Genomic DNA, 22,834 nt, shown 5'->3' with positions numbered 1-22,834 from the left:
GAGACGGAATTATCTGTAAGCCATTGCCCGGAAGGGTTGTGTGCACCTCACTTTTCACTCATGTTTACACATTTTACACATTACATTACACATTTCCAATTAGTGTTTGTACAGGTTGCTGGCCTCACTTAGACTTACGGTCAACCTTTACGGGATCCACAATACCTCTGTAGGGTGTGGACTCCCTCCCGCTGGAGGGACAGAGTCCTCTTTATGTTTAGTCCTCCCTCTTGCATTAGAAACTGCGCTGCTGTCCGGTATGAAAAGCCCGAATTAGAACCCACCCCGCTTAGAATTGGAGCAAGCTGGCATCATCACGCCACACGGACAGACCATGAAGACAACGACTTACCATCGGTCACCGTCGAGATTCGAACCCGGGCTCACCGCGTGCGAAACCAGCATGCTAACCATCCATCCGCTTGAGTTGTGGGCCCGGCGGCCGAAAGTTTGTGATCAGAATAGGGCTTGTTCAGAGTGAGTTAATAGATTTCGTGATCGTTTGATGCCTATCACGCATAGAGCCGAGTTTTCGCACGGGATTCTGCATATTTGCACTTGCTTCCCTCTAAGACTGGCAATCTGCGTATGCTCGACACGCACAACCATCTGAAAGATTTTTGGAGGATGTATAAGCCCGGTGCGAAGCCACCCTTAATTTTCGAGGGTGTATAATGCCGGTGCGTAACCACCCCCTGTTTTGGAGGGTGTATAAGCCCGGTGCGTAACCGCCCTCCATTTTGGGGGGGGGGGGGTGTATACGCGCAGCCTAAAACGTTTTGCGAGCCCAGTGGTCGGAAAGTGTGACGTCACACCCTTCGCGTCACGAGTACATCATGGCCGCCCGACCAATCATAGAACAGGATTTCTACTATTGGTAGCACGATAGTCACGATGAAACGCGGCCGACGTCTGTTGTGATATCCATGAAATTCTAAATGGTGATAATCTTGGGATTGATCTTACCTTAAACCATAGCACTTATTGCCGCGTTTCTTGACTAGGTTAATAGTAGTAGTGCCTCAGTTAGGCATATTACTAAGCTATTGTTAAGAAAGGAATTTACAGTAGGTTATGGCAGTGAATGAGCGCAGCCCTGGCGCCCATCTTTAAACTTAGTGGCAAAGGCGGCAAAATATTGCGTTTGAAGGAGGGGATGCTGAACGTTTCGGGGCAGTTATTGGGAGTTGCGGTTTGCTGAGGAAGGCGTCATTGTAGAGCAGGTGAGTAACGTAAAGTGTCGTCAACCATTCAAGCAATCAAAATGTGTGCGGTAGCGCCTGTTTATTTCAACGGTATAGGGAGGCAGTGACGCCTTGGTTTAATCAGGCGTTTTGCGTTGGCCTTTTTGTGTGGACTGGGGGTGGTACGAACGCAGCCTGCTCATTCTTCAGCTTCGTTTCGTTTATGGGCTATATTAAGAGAACCCAAGTCTCCTTAAATTTGATATTGAGAGCAATAAGAGTAGCATAAGCAAGAGGAAGGAAGGAACAATCATAAGGTTGTCAGACACCACTCTGGCTTCTTGTAAATGTGGATGCAGCCAAGCAAGTGACAAAATGAGCCAACCTTTCCCTTTGGGAGCAAGCTTGTGACCCAGACTTTAAAAAAGCATGTAGAGGCAAAATTTGTTCCAGGTCCAGCTCACCAGCACCATGAAAACACTTGGTTTTTAGATGTGTTTTGTACCTGGGGCTGTGATTACTACACAATAAAGCAACAGTGATAGGAAAAATGCACAGCTCTGCTATGTCACCTTCAAAGTAGCATGTTTATCACCTGATGCTAGTCCTCATTACTGGCAGGTTAATGAGCAGGAAGAAGTTTTGTGATGATTTGCCTAAGCTAATTGCCAATTAACCAGCTTACATCAGGTTTGTTTTGTGTTTTGTATATGTACTCACTAATGCTATTGTTATCATCAAAGTCGTAGTCTTTCCCCATGTAGCCCTAAGATTGAAGGCTCAATAATGTTGAAACTTTCTAGAAAATCACCACTAAGCTCATTGCATGGTTGGCAGCAAACAGGTCAAACAGTTTCTGCTGCTGTACTGAAAAAGTTATGTTTAAGTGGGGTGTAGGTTGATGGAGGCATGAGTTGAAAGTTTTTAGGTTGAATTGGCAACCTTTAATAAACTGGAAGGAACTAGTTAAACAGTGCAATGCTAAATCATGGTTGCATTGGCTATACTGATTTATTATTGGAAGCTCGGATGATTTACTGTGGCATCTTCTAGCGGCATTATCTGCAGATTGCTAGAGTTTACTGGATTTGCATGTCTTTTGTGATGGATTTGTGTGGTTGTGTACTTAGCAGAAAGGACATGTGAAAACAAACATGACTGGCTGCTAGGAACACTATCATATCATCTATCATGTTGCCTTGGCACTGGCACCTCAGCAACTGCCAGCTTCCATTATTTTGGACTCCAGCCCTGTGCATCTTTGACTGTCTGAGACATTTTGATTCTGGTGAGCACCTGCTAATTTTTATGAATTCTTTTGCAGGCTTATGCCATTGGCCTGTGTCATTCATCCTGAGTGTGATATGTGTGATTTTGTAATCTTTTCTGTATTTATGCAGGTGGACATAAGGTCCTAGAAATAGGTGTGTTGGATGGATGCTGGCCTCTAGACATGTCATACATTATCAAAACTAGAAATAAGCTTTCTCATAGCTGTTGGCCTAGTATGATGAAGGAGATGATTGTATCAGGTTGTGTTGTAGCATGCCTATACTTGTGATTGGTCACAGGTCCTGACATGGAATTAAACAAACCTAGCCAGTTTGTAGTGATGCATTGATATTTGGTGCTTTAAGGGTAGTTTCTTGTAGTTCTCAATGTTTGTGCACCGTGTTATCAGTTGTGCTCGACATGACTCGAGGAAATATTGTTTTGTAACCTCATAGACATTCTTCCTGAATTTGTCCCATTGAATAATGTATGAAACATAAGCCACGAAACAATATTGATGCATATTTGGAAACCCAGGCTGCTGGAGGCATCTTGGTACTTATTTAGCTTGCTGGGATTGTACACCTGGACAGTTGCTCGCCCAAAGCCTGCTGTGATGCATGCTAGCTGTACCCGTGAACAAATATTTATATACCCACCAGAAAAGGTATATCTATGTATGTTTGTCTGCCTGCTTGTCCAAGCGCTTTAACATGCTGAGTTCAAACGGCTGGGCTGTCTATCTCCAGTTCACCTCCGTGTGCTCAAGGCATGGCGGACAGACCATGGTGCCAGCGTCATAGCGACTGGCGCTGGATGGTGTCGGTGGGTCGATGTGTGCGGTAGGCGCTTGCGCCTGTCCCCCCCCCCCCCCCTTCGTTCCAATGGGCTGTGAGTAACGCCTGAGCTGCTGGCTAGTTGTGTTCTGGTGTCAAGGGGTAGCTGAGTGTCAGCGCACCTTCCTCGTAGTCAGGTAGATTTTGTTAGGTGCAGGATAGCATTACGCCCACGCCGCGCGTGCAAGTGATTCGTGCCCTTTTCATCGAAGGTGTGGTATCCCGCGCCTGCAGTAGCGCGCTTGGTGCCATGGAGGATTTGCATCTCATCGATATGCGTGTATTTTGCTGATGCAGTCAGTTTCGATGTCACAAACTCAATGCAAAACACAAATTGTAACGCATCTCCCCCCTCCCCCGCTTCCCTCATCTTTAGTCGGCTGTGCTGATAGCCGAAGAAGCTCGAATTGCCGTACTTGCCATGCTGTTCGGTATCCACAACGATTGTATAAGGGGGATATATTGCTTTTCTACTACCCGTACGCATTGTTTTGTCCCCAGTCATTCCAAATCGAAGGAACTGAAGGCGAGTTTTCAACATGCATGACGAACTGAGATTTTAGCCAGTGCGGTTGTACGGAAAAATTCCGATTCGGTCGTTTGTGAAACTTTCTGTCCAAGCATTTCCACATGTCAGGCTTTGATGGCTGGGGTGATCGCGCCCCAAAGCTTCGTCGAGTACTGCGGCTCGACAAACGGAGATTGTGGCATCTTCGGATGAATCGGCGACGGGTTTTTGGCACTGTCGGCAGTTTCCCGCATATCATCAAAATGGGGCTGTCACAGGTCTCGCTCAAAATAGCGACCGCACAGACCCGGCTACCAATGGGAGTATGGCCGCGGGCGTCATCCGCCATCCCTTCGGGGTGTGAGCCGCAGGCGACAGCGATGTCCCATCACCCACGTGTGTCGTTTTGGGCAGGGACACCTCCGGGCTGTCGATGCGTCAAGCTACGATCGCCTAAACGGCACGCGGGTGGGTTACCATTGAATGCATGCAGCGACATCAAAGTTCGATGCTTTGACAATTCGATGAGGTGCTCGCGCGCCATTTACATTTTACAACCTTGATCTTATTAGGTCATCGTCGCCCGAAGTCCTAGCCTGCGTTTTGTTGCTAGCTATACAGGTAGCTATTCGGTTGATACAGTGAAGTTTGACGTGGCACAGTGTACCATAGCTTTTATGCCACACGTGCGAGTGAGCGGCGCCCTCTCGCCGTTACTGATGCACGGATGGGGAACCTTACATGATAGTGGGCAGACTGGGCTCTGGGAGGACTCGAGTCTCAGCCATACTGGTGTGCTTCCTCCACTGGGTCACGGTGGGTCAATAGGTGCACGCGCAAACATTTTCTCCATGCACATTCGGCAGGCCGTATCAATAGAGGAATGGGCTGAAACCGGGTCCTGTCAATGCCATTGACATCGGCGGCTCGTCTCATTGTGCTTGGTAGGGCGGGGGGGGGGGGGAGGATTAGGAATTGTGCGCACATATTCCCCCCCCCCCCTTCTCCCTCTCACACTGAGGTGGCTGTATCGTTAATTGGTTATTGTAAACCGCGGAGTGCTTCCTCATAGTTTGCTGTGTTTTGACTAGAACATACGCTAAGGATGTAATATGAATGCAGTGCACGTTTGCGAAATGCACGTACTTTCGGTCGGGCGTCGGCGTGCACTCGCCAGTGTTACCCTGGCAATGGCGAGGTCGAGGTCACTCCACGGACAACTGGTGACGTGCGCAGATCGGACGGCGTAGGTAGACCGCGCCATGGTTTGCTCAAACAGAAGTCCGCATTCGGCGAAGGTGCCTGCGGTTCATCACCTCTCTCGTAAAACGTAACCGTACATCCCCTAAACAAGACAACGCTTTTATCGGATGCAAGGTCTTAATGTTTACTGTGGGCTGGAGCCGCCTACACGTGGTGATGAGCCGATGTTGTTCTGTTCAGAGCCGCCCTGCAACACCATGGCCAGCAGCCTGTCGTTCCCCACGCTCTCCGATGAGGACCTGATCCGGCTCTGCACGGATGTGGTCGGCCACGATATCCCGGTCACGCCGGCTGCGCTCAAGAAGCCGACCATGGGTGAGTGTGAGTGCGAGCGGCGCCGCTGCCGCCGCCTGAGGCCCTGTGCTCGACGCGGGGGCCGCTCATGCGCAGAACACAATGTGACCGCCACCTGGCAGTGGTGGACTGCGCTTTGTCCGCCTGAGGCCCTGGGCCCGACGCGGGGGCCGCTCATGCGCAGAACACAATGTGACCGCCACCTGGCAGTGGTGGACTGCGCTTTGTCCGCGGCGTCACCAGCTGGTACTGGCGATGCGGGATGAGGAAGATGCGTGGGATTTGATGGCGGCTCATGCTACAGGCCGTCTCGGTGGTCGAAAACCAGAATCGCGAAAAGAAGCGAAATACTTTCCCATAAATTGTCGTCCTGGTGCTGAACTCTGCCGTGTTGTGTGCAGATGCTGTGTTATGCTGCATTGGGTTCCGAGTCACATCGTTTAAGTTGTCCGATCTGTTCTTAAATTGGACGTATGTGCCACGTAAGATGTACCTACCCACACACATACAATGTATATATATATATATATATATATATATATATATATACATGACCTGTTCTCCGCTATATTATTCTCATTCGCACGTCAAAGGGACCAGTGCACTGCAATGTCTCCAGTTTGCATGTGCCGCACAGACGTGCAACACATATTGGTATCCTGCAGCCGGGCAGAGAATGAGGTAGGCAAGGTTGAAGCGCGGACGGGTGACGCGCTGGAAGGCTTTTCTTGCGGCGCTGCATGGTGACCTTAAGTGTTCATAACCGGGCCCGAGCACTTGCGTTGAACTGGCCGCACTGGACGGCGGGACCAGATCGCTGACATTTGTTTATTTCAGAATCGACCATGAGCATTTTCAAGTTCTTCGTCAACGAAGTTTTTGGCTGGGATGTAGATCGGGCTCTGGTGGTAAGTTGGTCGCGGGCTGTTGATTGTTATACTCGTGTCGTTTTCAGAGGATGTCGCGCCGTGCTCGTGTGATTAGATTCAGCTTCGTACACAATTTACATAAGTTCCGTTTGCTGTTCCGCCGGTCGTAGGCATGCACTGCGCCCTGCCTTCCTTATCTGGTGGAAGGGAAACCACTTCCGTTGCCGCCGTTCCTTCTGCTAAGTGTGTGTGGCAGACCGCTTCACAAGCTCAATATCAAAATAGCTCAAATTGCATTGTGTCTTTGCCAATTATTTGGTGCACTGGTATCCTTGTGGATGTGTATTTACAGCATTTATGGCCCATCGGCGCTCAGACGTCTACTTCGAGGAGTGGCTTTGTGGGCGGTCGTTCCGTGACGTTCAGCATGCATATGACGTGGGGCAGTGGGGCTTGAATCCTCGGGCTTGCGTTCGTCGCGCCGAAATCGAATGACAAACGTGCCACTGCCACGGCGGTATTGTCGCTGAGGGGCGGTCGGTGTGGGCTGTAGCCTCGTACTGGCCGGCAGGTGCCGTTTGACCAGATGTCGCGAATACAGTACCCGGACATGCACCAAGAGCAGACGCCGCTGCTGCGCTTCTACGGCGTCGTGCACACCCTGCTGGCGCGCGTGCATTACGACAGCTTCGGCATCGACGACATCACTCAGCCGCGTGAGTGGCGGTCGGCCCAGGCGCGTGTGGTGCTGTTACGGCAGTGAGCGGAGCAGTTCATGGCGTTGCTATACATGGATAGCTCATGGTCTCTTCCTGCTGCCAGCCACCAGCTTGCCATACCATGTTTTGTTACAGGCAGGATTTCAGGCCCTTCCAGTGTCCCATCGGCAGCGTGCCAGCTATGTTAGCCGCCCCAGAAAGGCAGTTGGTGGCGGGTTGTTGGCGGCGGGTTGTTGGTGGCGGGCGGGCAGTTGGTACGGTGCAACTAACGCCACTCGTTCTGTGTAGAGAATACCCCTCGACTCCCATGTTGTGAGGTATTGACCCGTTCGCCGATGGGCCTCAGAAACCCACATGAACTGATGTGGTCGGGGACACCAGACCCGCGTCTCCGCCGTTTGTCGCCTTTATCGAGTGCAATTATGCATACGGAATCCTCGATACATGACTGAATCGACAATGCACTGCGGGTTTGTGTGACCAAGTGAGGTCAATGGTAATGCCATCACAGGTCATGGGGAGTTGCAGTCCTGTGTCCGAGGCACTTCTGCACATATTTGCAAGAAGTTGTTTATGTTGAACATGTCACATGGCCAGGGCAGTCGGCGCGCCTTAAAGCCCAAATCATCACCATTGCAGTCAACTGACAGTGCATGGAAGTATGTGTGGCGTGGTGAGATCAGTGCTGAAATTGGCAAACGTCAACAACACATACAAAAATTACGTTTTAGCCGCTTGACGGCACACATGGTTTGACGGAACGTTCACAGCGTGACCGGTTACGACACGGGGACAGTAGCGCAGTGGCTCCACCGCATGTCGGGGAAACCAGAGCCCGGCTCCTCATTGTCCTACGGCCCAAGCTTCGCCCAATGAGGTGGCGTCACAGATTCACGCCAATGAATAACGCCTGTAATTCTAAATGTTGGCACAAGTAGAATCAGCTGGTGCAGCCCCATGGAGTCGTATAGCGCGCAGGAATGGCGCACGTGAATATCATTGGAATGAACAGTTGCTGGCAAGTTTCGTAGCTAAGCATATAATTGCCGTGTCGATCACACTATCCAGATGTGATCGAGACGTACTTTTTGCCGGACATATAAAGCCGTCAACAGCGCATGGTCTGTTGCAAGGCGTTGCTATGCCAACAGCAACGACTTGTAAACAAACGCACATCGCCTCCCGGCTGAGTAGGGCCTGGGGTTGAGCCTTGACGTCATACGTGAGGAATGTGCTTACCCTGAAATAGGGAATGGGCCCCCATTTGTCAACGAAGAACGGTATTCAGAGATTTGTGGTTCGATTCCCCGCTGTGCCTGCCCCTCCTGTTATGGTGAGGGCAGGCGACTCTGTGAAACCTCAGCTGCTGAACGCGCCGTAAGGTCCCAACAACAATGACAGCAAGTGACTCAAAAGGACGCTGAGAAAACATCTATGAACTCTTAAGGCACAATGCCATCAGTAGACACCGACGCCTTGTGCCCACGAGCGCTCAGGGGGGGGGGGGGGGGGGGGCGTCTCCGTGCTGTGTTTCGGTGCACACATCTACTTCGTCATGTACCAACAGGAAAAATGTTTTCACTTTGAAAAAAACATGTTGCTAGTGGCCGGTGCGGACGCAAAAAACAATGTCATAGCTGGTATATCGCGTCAGAAAAGAGCAAACACCTAAGAGAAAACGCAACAAGCCGGGTAATTTTGAGCGCTTATTTCCCTATATTAGGAACATACTAAGCTGCCTTCCTCAAATGGAAAAATGTGCAGCTGCTGTCAAATGGGTTCTGCCGAGATGGAAATGTCATCGGATTTATCAAAAGACAGGCTTAAATGACCGTTGGGTTGAATGTCAGTGCCTACAAAATATACGCTCAACGACCAGACCAGAGACCAATCAACGAACTGCAGAGCCAACTCCAACTCCGCCATTCGTGGTGTTGTGATGCGGCACCAACTCAGGGTGTGTGCTTCTGGCATCGACTAGTGATATCTAATGCTGGTATTTTCCCGGTCTTGGTGCAGTGCGGAACCATCCGCGTGCTGCTTCCGTAACAGATCCTGGTGCTGCCCGGCATGTGGATCTGAGCAGCATTGGTGTCCTCTGTGGGCAGGCACTTGCAGCTGTGATTCGGTGCTTCGACCACAGTGAGTTCGAACCCATCACAGAGACCTTGGCGGGCGGGATGCTGGTGAGGTGTGTGTATTCATGTTCACGTTTCGACTAGTCCGCTTGAGCTGCACGCCCAGGTACCTCACCAGCTCTGGGGTGGTGCCCGTCATGACGCCCGGGTGGTGCCCGTCATGACGCCCGGGTGGTGCCCGTCATGACGCCCGGGTGGTGCCCGTCATGACGCCCGGGTGGTGCCCGTCATGACGCCCGGGCGGTGCCCGTCATGACGCCCGGGTGGTGCCCGTCATGACGCGGCGTCCAGGGGCGGTAAGCCGGCTGTAGTACAGCCGGAGCGTCCAAACACGTCAGGTGCTCGCGCTAGACACACTCCGGAGTATTATACCGCTCTTCCCGGCGTCCAGGGGCGGTAAGCCGGCTGTATTACAGCGAGTGTCCAAACACGTCAGGTGCTCGCGCTAGACACACCCCGGAGTATTATACCGCTCTTCTCTCGCTGTGACGGCTTGTGCTATTTGAACGGGCATCTGCCGCGTCTTCAGCTTCGGAGTTAAGCCGTTTTGAACAACTGGCTCTGGGCTCGGGTTCAGCTTCCAATAATTTTTGAACGATGGCTCCGACGTCGGCTTCGTGTGGTCTTGAACAAAACTTTGGTTTTGTCATGCTTTTTACCATAATTTTACTGCACTTCAGCTTTTACTACAGTTTTACTACAGTCCTATAACTTGTCTAGTCTGCGACGCATACCTGACCAAAAGCCTAAAAGCAGACTGTCACTCCCAGGGCTAATTAACACCTAATGACAGCCAGATAATTGTCCGAAACGTATGTGTACTGACACACAAGACAAGGACAGTAGTCCGAAAAATTGCCGATGTGCAATACCGGCAACTCATCTCAGTCACCTCTGGAAGTCCCAGCTATGTTTTCTGATCCCGTGCCGTCGGACTAGACGCGAAAATGGTTTTGGTTTTGCAATACGACATTGTTTACCAGATACGGCGTCAGCTTCGCTTTCATAATTTGAAACTGAAAGATTCGGCTTCCGCTTCGTGGTTCCTCAGCTCGGAACCGCTGATTTTGGTTTGGCCTTCGCTTGTAATAAGTTGCGAGCCATTGGCTTCGGATTTGGCTTTTAGTTAACAAAAAACAAGCTACTTGCTTTAGTTTTGACTTCTTCTTGGTGCCTCTGTCCTGCCTTTAGATGTATCTTCAAAGCCAGAAGCCCGGCTTCGTCTCCACGGTTGCTGATCAGATAGGAATGCGTGCAGCAGTCCGTGCATAATATGGTACCATCCCCATATAGTCTGTATCGATGGAAACGTTCCGATTCTAGGGCCATGTCTCTGCTGTTGCAATGATAAACGGGGGAAGTAGGGACCAGGGATTAACGTCGGGAACCATGCACGTGCCTTTCAAGCGCCGGGGCTAACGACAAAACGGTGTTGGCGGAGAGCGCCGCCTCTGTGCGCCACCTCCTGCCGTGGGCGCCAGTGTACGGGCGTCCCAGAAAATGGCCGGAGAGAAAGCTGTCATGGACGTAGATGTAGGCTAACAGGGTACCCGTAGCAGATTGGCCACCTGATAGTCTCCTGGGTGCGCGTGTGTTCAGTCGTGAAGGCTGGAAGTCTGGCTTCTTGCTAGGAGCGTCTGCCTGGTGAGCGCAGACGGGCCCAAAGTAGAGGACACGGAGATGCGAGGTGGTGAAACCGATGGAAACCAGTGGTGAAACCGACGGAATCTGGTGGTGAAACCGATGGAATCCGTGGGCGCATCCAGGGCAGACGTTAACGCCCCTTTTATGCCAGGCATTCAATCATTAAGACTCTCCTGTCTTGAATTATATTTGGCCACCTTTTCGTTTGTTATCTAGTGCGACATTTATCGATGTCAAATATGTGTACGTTGGATTGTGTTCTCATCTGACCTCTATCGCTGTCGACTTTCCGACTCGAGTTTTATCCCTGACAGCTTGTTCACCTTCGAAATGTTGTGAACCTCTTACCACTGCCGACATTACTCCTTTTCCAATTTTTCGATTCGAATTTTATGCCTGCCGCCGTTCATCTCTGGCGGATTTTCTCCTTCTTTAGTTTCTGTTTTTTAGTTGTTTCCGATTCTACTTGTATCCCGATCTATTTTTATCCCATTCGACTCCTTTTGTCCGGCTTGGTATCCGGCTTCGTGCCAGGCTGATGGGTACGTGTAGTGGTGGTGCTTCGGGAGGTTTTCTGCTTTTCTGTCCCGTGCGCCACGCCGGAACTTGGCCGGTCTGAAGTCTCCTGCGGCGGCACTTGCCGTCCTGTCCCGCTGAGTACCTTCAGCATTTGAGAGGTCACGCCCTCCAACCATGGGGCCTTCCCTTCCATGGGTGACAGCGCTCGGCCATCTTTGTCTAATTGTTCGGCCGGCCGAGCTTTTGCGACAGTCGCGGTGCGGAGTGCATGACTCAGTCAAGGCCTTGCACGCCCCCAAGCGTCCGGGTTTGGCTTGTTCCTCCTGCGCGGGTTTGTCCAATGAATAGAAGTTCCTGTTACTTTCGCGTGGTGCTGAGCCAAGGCTGCTGCTTTCTGTTTGATGCTCGGATACGGTTGCGTTTAAGTTGATATTTGCCGTTGAGGTGTGGGTCCATTCTTGCGTCCATCCGTTGGTTTTGTCGCTGTTTAGAGGTGCGTGGTGTATGTGTCAGCATCCATATTTTCTCACTCTTGTATCTAAGCATTTTATTCTGGTTTTCACAGCAATCGCCCTGCTGAGATTTGTTTTTCTGCATAAGTTTTCCGATTCTGTCGGCGCGTTAAAATTTGTATGTGTTTGTCTTATCTGTGAACATAAAAACTTCTTATCTTTCCTCCTCTTATCTACTTGTCCTTATCTTAGTCCCCCGTATATTGTGCTGTGGCGTTGCGTAAAGCCACACGTCTATGGTGGACATGTTTAGAAACATGATAACTAACAAACAAGTATGAGACACGGCATCAGTAGCCTGCAGGACAAGCTCCGAAGAGATTTGTCCTATGCCCTCCTCGACTCGAGCGCCACCAAAGCGCTACCATGGACGTGTCTTATGTGATGCCGCCAGGGTTTGCGGTGTGGAGTGGTGCAGTGTCATGTACAGGCCTTCCGTAATGCGTTGACCGCCAGGGCCGAAGCGGCTGCGGCGTCAGCTGTCGGCTCTGGTCAACTTCGCGCTGCACCACCAGAATATTATGGACACGTATGGCGAGCAGGTCCGTGACGCGCACCGCTCCGTCCGACACCAGTATGAGAGGTGAGTATGGCGGCAGGCGCGCGACGAGGGCCGTCTGTGTACCTGCCGGTACCACCCTTCTGTGTACCTGCCAGTGCCACCCTTCTGTGTACTTGCCGGTGCCACCCTTCTGTGTGCGTCCAGCGGTACCCTTCTGTGTATCTGCTACTGCCACTCTTCTGTGTACCTGCCAGTGATACCTTTATGTGTACCTGCCGGTGCCACCCTTCTGTGAACCAGTCAGTGCCACTTTTCTGTGTACCTGCCAGTGCCACCCTTCTGTGTATCTACCAGTGCCACCCTTCTGTGTACCCGCCAGTGATACTTTTGTGTGTACCTGCCAGTGCCACCCTTCTGTGTACCTACCAGTGCCACCCTTCTGTGTGCCTGCCAATGCCACCCTTCTGTGTACCTACCAGTGCCACCCTTCTTTGTACCTACCAGTGCCACCGTTCTGTATATCTGCTAGTGCCATCCTGTGAACCCGTCAGTGTCACCCTTCTGCTGCCTTGGTGCCCGGCTACCCTTTGCATCCACGGAGTGGTGTGCTCTGTAAAATCATGGCTCTGGTTTCTTTCGTATATTAGCGGCGCTCAAAATAGCTGAGCGGTCAGGCATGTTCATGCCTAAAACATCAAAAATTTCTTTAGAAAGGCAACGCTTAACTTGTATGTTCCTCCGTTTATGTCTAGGAGTCGCGCTTTTTAATTATTTGGATCCATCCTAAGTGGTGGTGGCGTTGCGGTGTCCAACGATGCCGTGCAGTAGCGGCCGGTGTCCAACGATGCCGTGCAGTAGCGGTCTGTGTCCAGTGATGCCGTGCAGTAGCGGTTGGTGTCCAGTGATGCCGTGCAGCAGCGGTTGGTGTCCAGTGATGCCGTGTAGTGACGGTCGGTGTCTGGGAAAGTATTGCTAATGATGGTCGATTGTTGTCAGCACGACAACTCCCAAGTCCAGATGCCGTAAAACCGTGAGCTTAAGACCTTTGTGCTTATGAGATATTCTGGACGAAATTCTGACGCAATTGCAGCCAAGCACAAAGCTGCGGGTTCTAGCATGTTCTAAATCGTGAGGATTCATGTGACCGATGGCGACCAGTTCGTCTGTATACTAACTCGTTGACACTTCCCGCGCAGGCTGCAAAAGGAAAACAGGGACCTGAAGAGTAACATACACAAGGAAATTGAGCGAGAGGAGGAGATGAAAATGCTCGTAGAAAAGGTACGTTTTGCTTGCATTTGGTTTCTTTTCATCAAAACACTTGGCCATTTAGGCACTGCGCCGTTGATCTTCGTAACTGTTTGACAGGTTGTAGCAGCAAATAATTTCGTTTTTGGTGAATTATTATTGACCTTTTTCCGGCAGAAATCGTCATCTTAGTCACGAGTAGGCGGTATCCGATGTCGTTCCCTTTTACAGCTCTTGCGCTGATCCCGTGCGTTCTTAATCATCCTTTCAATGATTAACAACATCATGTACTAATGAGTGCATATTTACATAGGGTAGATCAGGAGAAAATCCACTTTAATACCGCTGTGACGCCCTCACCCATCAGCTTGCCACAGAAGTCGTTTCGTGAAAGTTCTTTCCGACTGCCAAGCTGACTGCCTCGGTGGCACGCCGTGTGCCTGCCGTCGCTCTGCGGCTGCAGGCGCCGCATCGTCCGGCGATGTGACCCAGCCGTCACTTGTGGGTGACGCCGCTGGCGCTGGCTCACAGGAGCAGCAGCTGGTGGAGGAGCGCGAGCAGGAGATGTGCGCGCTCCAGCAGCGCAAGGAGGAGCTGGCGCGGGAGGCGCGCCAGGCCATGGCCGATGCCGGCCGCGTCCAGGACCAGATCCAGGCGGTCGCTGTTCAGCAGGCCAAGGTGAGCGCCGCCTCTCCGCCGCCAGGCCGGGCAGCAGCGCACGCTCCCAGCCCGGTCGTCACGCGCGCGGGGAGTCGGGTACTGACGTCCGCCGGACCGTTCAGGGGGCAGCCGGTTCGCCGGGGCTGGCTGGTGAACAAGGTGCTTCACGGTTATTACTGTCAGTAGCGTTTAGTATGGGGGCGGGCTCCTCTATCTCACGTCATCGCTTCGCTCACGCCGTGCGGACGGCGCGGCTCGCTCTTCCCCTCACTTAAAGAGAGTTCCGCATTTGTATGGGGTTTGAACTGAAAAAGCCATCTTAAAGATCATTCAGTGCAGCCCGCAGCCCTGCCCTCAAGACACATCCTCTAGTTCCTGGGCTACATGACTACGAAGATGTAGATTATACCAAGGTCGCCCATGCATTCATGACGCCGTATTAAAGTCGTTCAAATTCTGCCGTTGCGTTGGCCGTGCGGCGATCAAGGCCAAGGCAAATGAAATTGTCGAGGTGTTCATATCTGAGGTTCGTGAGAGCACGATTTCTAGATGTACTGACCGTCAATTGGCGTTCAGGTGATGTCGTGCAAGGCACGATAACGCAGTCAGGCAACAACGTACTCGGTCGCATATTTGCTATATGGAGAAATTGTGCTGTCTAGCGCAATTTTTATGTAAATGCACACCAACAGTCATAAATGAGCTCATATCATGATATCTGATGCTTGCTTCAATACCTTCCAATGAGGTACACCTCCTTCAACCAAACACGTGTTCCGTTGTCAGCTGATGGAGGAGAAGCAGAGCCTGGAGGCGCAGGTGGTAACCTCGCCGGAGAAGGTGCGACAGACGCTGGTCCGCGCCAGGGAGGAGCTCCAGTGAGTTGGCTGGCCCCACCCCGGCATGTTCTGTTTGAGCCATTGGCAACAAGTATGGATTAGTGGATTGGGTTATGTGATTGGATTGGTGTGGTTGGCGGCCTGAATCATGACTAGGCGCATACTGACATAGACCAATGGTCCACAATGGCCGCCCCCGAATGATGTCTCCGGGTGAGGAGAACAAAACGCAGCGCAAGGCATCGAAACTCGTGTTGAGGACCAGGTCTGATGAATCGACGACTGTGTCATCGACGTTCCTTGTGATACTGCTTAACGGTGCATTCTTGCTGTAAGAATAGGACGCGGACCTCTGTGTCCTGAGTCCAAGGCCGTGAGCCTCCTGACCGCCCTAGCGATTGACGGTCCGACGCCTGGCCGTGCGCTGAGCCGGCCGTCCTCGCGTGTGCAGAGCGCTGGAGGAGCAGCGGGAGGCCTTGTCCACCCGGCAACAGGAGCTCCAGCGGATGCGCCAACACGTGGACCAGCTGTCCGAGGGGACGACAAAGTTCGGACAGAAGAACGCCATTTTGCGCGACCTGGCCGACCGCCAGTGGTGAGTCGATTGTTCTGCGCACACATGCGGTGAACGTCGCTACGCGCCGCGCTCTGAGCAAACGGGGACGGCAGCGGGAGGCGAGCGCCGCGAGGGAGACGTGGGGGCGGAAGAGGTCAATATGCGGCCAGTGGTATTCGCAGGCGCAAGCTCGACAACTTTGTCTGGGGTCGCAGGAATGAGAAATGCCCGAAGCTTGCGAAAGAGCTGAGGGGGCGCCGCTGTTGCGTCCGCGTGGTGGCGCTGATGGTAGAGTCTCCTGGCCCGTGGACCCTGGAAACTGCACACTCATCCAGTAATTCTGCTCGTAGTCACACGCACGCTTTTGAGAAGCCAGCCTTGCAGCCTGGAGTCACACCTATCACGAAGCACTGCCAGCGGTGCCGTTTGGACAATCGGGACCCGATAAATCCCAGAAATGCGGGCCACTCGGCCCAGCTGTACGGCATCCCAGCCTTCCCGCCAGCCATCCACGCGAGCCATCCCGCAGCTACAGAAGGAGCGGGTGGGAGGGCGGGTCTGACGGCGACGCTAACATTGTCTGGTGGTCGAGTGGGTCGTGTTTAGCCCGTGTCATACGTCCAGCTCTTTGACGTTTTGTTTTGTTTGTTTGTTTTTGTTAATCGGCATCCCAAGCTCCACTGGCACGCCAAGCTTCATTGACGTCCAAGTAGCCCGTATACATCTGTCGGACTCGTTGAACCGAAATACGTCAGATTCTGTGTTCTATTCTGTTTTTTTTTGTGGAATCACCACAACAAAAATGACCCTCGTCAATTGATTTTAGACGGTTGGCCTCGGCTTTAGCTTTGTGTCATTTGCGCTGTTGGCTTTGACCTCAGTTTCATGCTGTCTTGAGCTGCTGAGTTCAGCTTTTTTTGTGTGTTTTTTGTTGTTGTTCAATGCAATCGCAACTCCCCGGCACAAAAATAGTTATGCCTGTCCGGTCACCCCAATCTACCACACAGCTTTTCAAATCCGTGGAGGACACATTCGGGGGAGGTTGGGTTGTTGAAGCCTCGACTCTGCCTGTCCAATAGTAAACAGATCGACGTCCCTGTGCCATCTCGCCAATGCTCCTGTGTGGGTGCCCGTCAAGTTAACACCGTATTGGATTGGAATTCAGCGTCGAGCTCCGATGTCCGTCAGCTTTTTCACACGGTTACCTGAGCCCGGGGCGGCCGTGCCGCACAATGCTTCGGCACGTAAAATACTTCGTCGTCCTGTCTGGCAAAAGGGCGGACGGATAGTTACCTGTTGAACTGGACGGCACGAATTGGGTAATAGCCTCAGAGTATACGCAGTAAGCTATGCTCAGCAGGTGCTTTGAACCCAAGACGACCAGTGTAAAGCCAGTCGGAGTAAATTTGTTTTTCACAAATGGTTCAATCTTATCCAGCTACTCACGAATACGCAGTTTTTTCACTACCTAACTTCTTTCAACATGTACTGGTCAGCAAAACCTCGAAACTGGGGTACCCTGCCATTCCTTTCTTTGCCAACAAAATCAAATACAATTGATGAGATATTCATGCTCATGATGTTTACCTGCGTCACACAAGGAAATAAACTCAAGGTCAAGGCCGCACAAAACCGGTGTCCTGGCACTTCTTCGTTTACCAACGAAACCGAACAAAACAGGTGCCCCATTGGTGGCCGGGATTTCCGCTTTCGTCACCTGCTGATAAATGTGCGCGAGTCAAAGTCAAAGCCACGTAAAACGTGGTTTTCTTGCGTGTTTCCGTTTCTCAAAATGTTATGACACAAATGGCGCAGAATTAAACCTGTGACATTCAGTAATTTTTGTGTATTTGTTTTCTTATGCTGTGAGCGGACATCACGAGCATCAATATGTACCCGTTTCAATGTTACAATTATTTTCAAAAACAAAATTACAAGGTGTGGCCCATTTTGGGTGATCTTAGCGTTTGGCCTCGAGAGCTGATTTTCTTGCGTGACGAAAGTAAACATCACGGCGTCAATATGACACCTGTTTTGTTCGCTTTCCTTGACACGCCAGGCGAACGGATGACACGGTGCACCATTTTGTGTGGCCGTGGCCGTTGACTTTAAATGCGGATTGTTTTGTGACGAAAACGGACATTCCGGGTGGGCAAGCGGACAGGCCAAAGCGGGCCTAAACAAACACCATGCGTGTCGTTGGGGTCTTATGACACTCAGCAGCTGGAGATATATGGCGCCTCTCATCCTGGCAGGAAAAGCCTTGCGGAAGCGACCCTGGCACTTCCAGCTTCTTAAACGAACACCTTAATCACTGCACTACCGGCATTCGACCCTTGACCTTTTGGTTTGATATTTTTAACACAACAACGAGGGACATCACAAGCATCAATATGACAAGTTTTGTAGAACCTGGTTAGTTAAACGAATTAGTACCAAGTCGCCTTGTTTTGGCGTGACCTTGACTCCCGGGCTTGAGGGCTAATTTTGTTCCAAATGTGAGGAAAGTGGACGTCACGAGTATTAATATGATACCCATATTGTTACACCGTTTCGTAAACGCCCCTCAGGTGGGGGGTGCGGGGGGTCTGCTTGCTTTCAAGCTTCGACACCCTAGGTTACTGAGACTGGACTGAGTGATGCGTTTCCTATGGTGCAGTGGGGCTGCTCCCCAGTGGAGTTCTTACACCGAAGGTGTTTTTTTTTTTGTTTTTCGTTTCGTTTTCCATTGGATGTTTCCATCGTGCGTTTATTTGACATTGCACAGTTTTACAAAGGTAAAACGGTAGACCCAAATGCACTCCGGCGTTTACGTTGTGTAGGCTGCCGTCTTTCTTAGAGATAACTGGAGTGTGTGGTGTTCCTGGGCGCCCACTCACGCGCGGCGCTCATGTTCTCAGTGACGCCACGTCGAAGATAAAGAAGGTCAACAGCGACATTGAAGGTATTCGTGTGGAGACCAGCGAACTGCAGTCCACCAACCGCCAGCTCAACAGCAAGTGAGTGGGTGCTGTCGCCCGCTGCATCTGCTGGACACCTCGGGGGGATTGGGGGGGGGGGGAGGGGCGCAGGCCACCATGCTCGACTGCTTGACTGCTATGTTAGGAAGCGCCATGGGGTGTCCAAGTGGGTACGAGCGACGTTTGCTGGGATTGCCGGCCCATCGTTATCGGCATGCGTCTTTCATCATGAACACAGCATGTACTGATTCCACCACGAACAGCCGACTGAATACGCGTGCATTGTTGAGTCAGCTATGTGACCGAACCTGCAATCAGCTATCAGAGACTGACGGGCCATATGTGACGTCACGTGTTGTGTGGTGACGTCACCCACGTATGTCGGCCACGTGAGCGACAGCTGACCGCAAGACATTAGGGTGGTCGCATACTTAATTCCTTTTCCGTCGCCTGCGATGCCATTTCTGTCAGCAGCAGCTGAATGAGAGGCACGGACACTGTTCCATACTTCATACGTTCTTGCGCAGCGCCGGTAGTTTAATGCCTTGTTTTGCGGGAGTTCGGAGCATTTCCCATCCCGTACCCCTCCCCTTGCATCTGTCGTATCTGTAGCCATACGTTAACGATGGCCAGCCCCACCGCCCTTATCTCGTACTGGATATAACCAAGGGAGGCCTTGAGCTCATGTTTTTTCGGCATTACGAGTTCAGAATTATCATGCTGACGGTAATCTACTTTCGATACATTGGGAGGTGCTGGTTACGCGCTGTTATCAAGCAAACATTGGTTACACTGCCAGTGTTCGATGTTCCAAGTTGTGCCTATGGTCACAAGTGCTTATGAGACTCGTGATTATAAACACAGCTTGAAACGTTGAGTACGGACGGTCGAACCAGTCCCGTCCAGCATATTAAAAGATGATAAGTCAGGATAAGAGCTCTGGACTCGTGATGTCCACCTTTAGGGTATGTGTAATCTACAAATGTTCCATCCATCTTTTCGAAAACCGCATTTTATCATATAAAACATGTAGCAGTTTTAGGCACGCGTATGGTATACAAATGGCTCTTGGCCAACGGTACATGATCCTGGATCTTAAGTTTCATCTCCCCACTTTTGCGTAAATTGATAAAACCGGGCCGTTCCGTGGCTGTCTCTGAAGTCAATCGACTGACGCCATCTGTACAATGGCTGATGGTGGAGTTCTTAACCACTACTCACATAATAATGTACGAGTGTTATCTATCTGTTTTTAATGTTTCCCTTGCAGTAGCGGTATGGAAAGCACATTAATATCTGTTTCGAATAACAAGCATGCGGCGCGTGTGACCATGCAGTGACTATACGACTCACGCGGCGTGCGATGGAGTCGGAGACGACGTGCGAACTGCAGCTTTATGCAGCTTATCTGAGCAACAGTTCGTGCTGGAAACTTGCAGTTAACTTGTTGGGTCGTCAAGTTCCATTGCATTGTTGTTCGAGGAGATCCGTTGAACGAAAACGTGAACGAAAGTGGTGTTTCGTGTCGTTGATGTGGTATTGATCGCCGTTTTCAGATATCAGATGATTGAAGAGAGCCGGGAGTCTCAAATGCTCAAGAGCGGCCGCTACCTGGGGGCCAAACGGGAGGAGCTCGAAAACCGAACGCAGTAAGCTGCCCACTGGGCGTAGCGGAGTCACTCAACCCGACGTCGTAAACAAACAACGCCCCAGGGACCACTGTGCCCCTCTGGCGTCCGCAGAGTCGGATAACTGCCAAACATCAGGCTTAGCAACAAGCGCTACAGCGCTGTCTCGTACCTCAGCGTGCTCCTCAGACATTGGAGGCCTCCCGCCGTTTGGGCGCAGTTGAACTGTGGCTGGACACGTTCTGGGCACGTAAGCACTCGCACGTTCGAGGCGTATGAGCCGATGACGGCTCGAGCGTGGCGTTGTTGGCATCGGCCTCCGCACCATGGGCCGCGTTAACTGGCGAAGGCCGCGACCAGCATCGCCACGTGTCGCCACTGGGCCATCCAAGTATGCCAGGTGCGCGTGTTTCGAGCGCTGGACCCGGCGGCCGCGAGCGCCGCAGCCGGCCGCAGCCGCAGCCGCAGCGAGCTGTGAGGGCCGCCCGTGTCTGCAGGGTGCTGGAGAAGGGGAGGGCGCAGGCGGCGCGTGACCGGCAGACGCGCGCCGAGCGGACCTGCCAGCTGGAGCAGCTGGAGCGGCGCGCCGAGCACGACCAGCAGCAGCACCACCAGCAGCTGGTCACGCTGCAGCAGCAGGAGGAGACCATCTGCGCCACGGTTAGCGCCTCTAGTTTGGCGGCCTCCTGGGGCTACGGGATGGGCGCCAAGGGACCACTGTAGTCGGTGCGCCCGAAAACGCCAAGTTGGGTTATGGGACACTCGACTGTTTACAGTATATCAAATCAGGCAGTAAGGAAATGTCAATGTCAATGTCAATCAGGCAGTAAGGAAAAGTAAGGAATTGAAAATGTGACCTCTGACGTGCCTATGACCTAACCGTAACTGAACAACACAACATAAACCAAATTTACCGCGCCAGATGGTATGTCATGTCCGTTGGAACAGATGAAGATAGTTTTCCATTAATCCATTTTAATTTGCAAGATGTCTGTTTTCATCATTGGCTTTACTGGTTAACATCCCGGACGTTAAATTTCCATTCAAAGAATATTTGTTCCGGAAGTTGCGGATAAGGACGAAGCCAAGGGAGTTTTTCCTTTAAGGGCTTGGGCTTCCACGCTTCTGAAAGTAACCTGAATTTATATTTTATGGATTGATGTGCTGTGCTGTTAGGGTTGATGTGCTGAAAGGCAACAATCACGCATGAGCTTTTGCGGGGTTTCCAGAAACTTAAGGGCCTATCGATCACTGAAGAAGCCCCCGACTATCTGAAATATGGTCTTCGGCCAAAGAGATAGGGAAAGCGAACTAAATCCGAAATGGAAAGCGAACTAGGGGGTTGTAAGTGAGACCGGGAAGCTGCGCTGTTAAAGTTCCCCCCCCCCCCCCCTCCAGCTAAATCCTGGCTACGTGCCCAGTTTTTATGGATGGGGTCATGTGGATGTTGGTGTATGTGCCCGTAACCCCACACCCACACTCATACCCACACCCACACCCACACCCACACCCACACCCACACCCACACCCACACCCACACCCACACCCACACCCACACCCACACCCACACCCACACCACCCGTGCATCTGGGGTCGCCAAGTTGTTTTTGTGTGACCACGAGGAAGTGACGCTGACTGGAGTTGCGATCTCTGTAACCATCTCTGACGTTGCGGCATTGGCACGTTTGTGACATGCAGCGGGTGTGTTGGGACATGGTCAGCCTCTAACTACAGGAGCGGAATCTGTGTTCTCCTACCGCTGCTGCATCTACCGAAATTCACGTGATCGTGCCCTGCTGTTTGTGGTGCTGTGAATGCGCCGGGGGAAAACTGGACTTGCTCTGACCCCCACTCGCCCGCAGGTCGAGGCGCTGAAGGAGGACGCGGCCAGAAGGCAGCGCGCCCTCCTGCAATGGACCAGGCGCGCATAGAACCTGAGCGGCCATGTGTTTTGTGCTGTGTGCTTGCACGTGCTGCAGAGACTCTTCGCCTATCTGTCACCTCCCTCTCACCATGTCAGCTGAGCGGAATCACGACCGTCGTGTGGTAAACCATGCCCATACATTCTCTCTGATGTCTGCTTTTCCGTCGAATAGAAATATTGCGAGCATATCGAGTCTGTCACAGCTTTAGCCTCTGTCTATCGGATTGAGTTGATGAAGTCCTAGCTGACACTCGCCTCACGGCCGGCGCCAGATCTTGCACATGCGTACGGACGACGGCAAGTCACCGACTAAGTTTAGATTTAGGATGCCGTGCATCCGAGAGGCTTCCCGGCTGTTCGTCGTTTTGATGTCGATGTCGCTGATGTCGGTTCCACCCTGAGATAATGCGCTCGTGGCAGGACCTTCCCGGGTGGGGGCGTGCGGCAGTGCATCAGGATGAACTACTACCAGTTCAGAGGTACATGCTCTCATACCAAACGCGCGAGATGAGGCCCCGAGGGAGGGGGGGGGGGGAGGCGCTTTTGTGGCGCGTCTTCCGGACACCGGACGGCGCAAGCGGTGGGTGGCAGCTGATATAGAGCGTGGGTCGCCCTCCCAATTTCTGAACGGGGCCCACGCGTTGTTGGCGGACGAGGGTGTGGGCGCGGCTGCCGTTGCCTCTGCCGCTGGCGGCGGGCATTACGGACATAGCACCGTCATGCGCCAGCGTCTGTTACGCGTGCCGGCGAGCTGACCAC

General features: G+C 52.0%; 1 protein-coding gene across 1 annotated transcript; it reads left to right on the top strand.

Annotated features, from left to right (window-relative positions):
- Positions 1–1,023: 1,023 nt before the first annotated feature.
- On the top strand, positions 1,024–22,232 carry LOC119104155 (trichohyalin). Its single transcript, XM_037227838.1, has 13 exons — positions 1,024–1,223; positions 5,244–5,378; positions 6,195–6,265; positions 6,798–6,942; positions 12,215–12,341; positions 13,457–13,541; positions 14,040–14,186; positions 14,955–15,046; positions 15,459–15,602; positions 18,464–18,562; positions 20,080–20,172; positions 20,649–20,811; positions 22,014–22,232. Exons 2-13 carry the CDS (start codon positions 5,261–5,263, stop codon positions 22,080–22,082), a joined length of 1,353 nt encoding a protein of 450 aa, XP_037083733.1. The 5' UTR covers positions 1,024–1,223; positions 5,244–5,260; the 3' UTR covers positions 22,083–22,232.
- The last annotated feature ends 602 nt before the right edge of the window (positions 22,233–22,834 follow it).

This window comes from Pollicipes pollicipes, unplaced genomic scaffold (assembly GCF_011947565.3).
Source record: "Pollicipes pollicipes isolate AB1234 unplaced genomic scaffold, Ppol_2.1 Scaffold_5925;HRSCAF=7027_pilon_pilon_pilon, whole genome shotgun sequence".
NCBI classification, from domain to species: domain Eukaryota; kingdom Metazoa; phylum Arthropoda; class Thecostraca; order Pollicipedomorpha; family Pollicipedidae; genus Pollicipes; species Pollicipes pollicipes.
This window is presented reverse-complemented; position numbering and strand designations above follow the sequence as displayed.

What these genes read in the sequence shown, in the direction of transcription:
- LOC119104155 (XM_037227838.1), top strand. Translation starts at nt 5,261, where the DNA reads ATGGCCAGCAGCCTGTCGTTCCCCACGCTCTCCGATGAGGACCTGATC. An exon ending in ATGTAGATCGGGCTCTGGTG is followed by an intron (nt 6,266 to 6,797) that starts GTAAGTTGGTCG and finishes ACTGGCCGGCAG; the next exon opens with GTGCCGTTTGACCAGATGTC. An exon ending in GACCTGGCCGACCGCCAGTG is followed by an intron (nt 15,603 to 18,463) that starts GTGAGTCGATTG and finishes TCATGTTCTCAG; the next exon opens with TGACGCCACGTCGAAGATAA.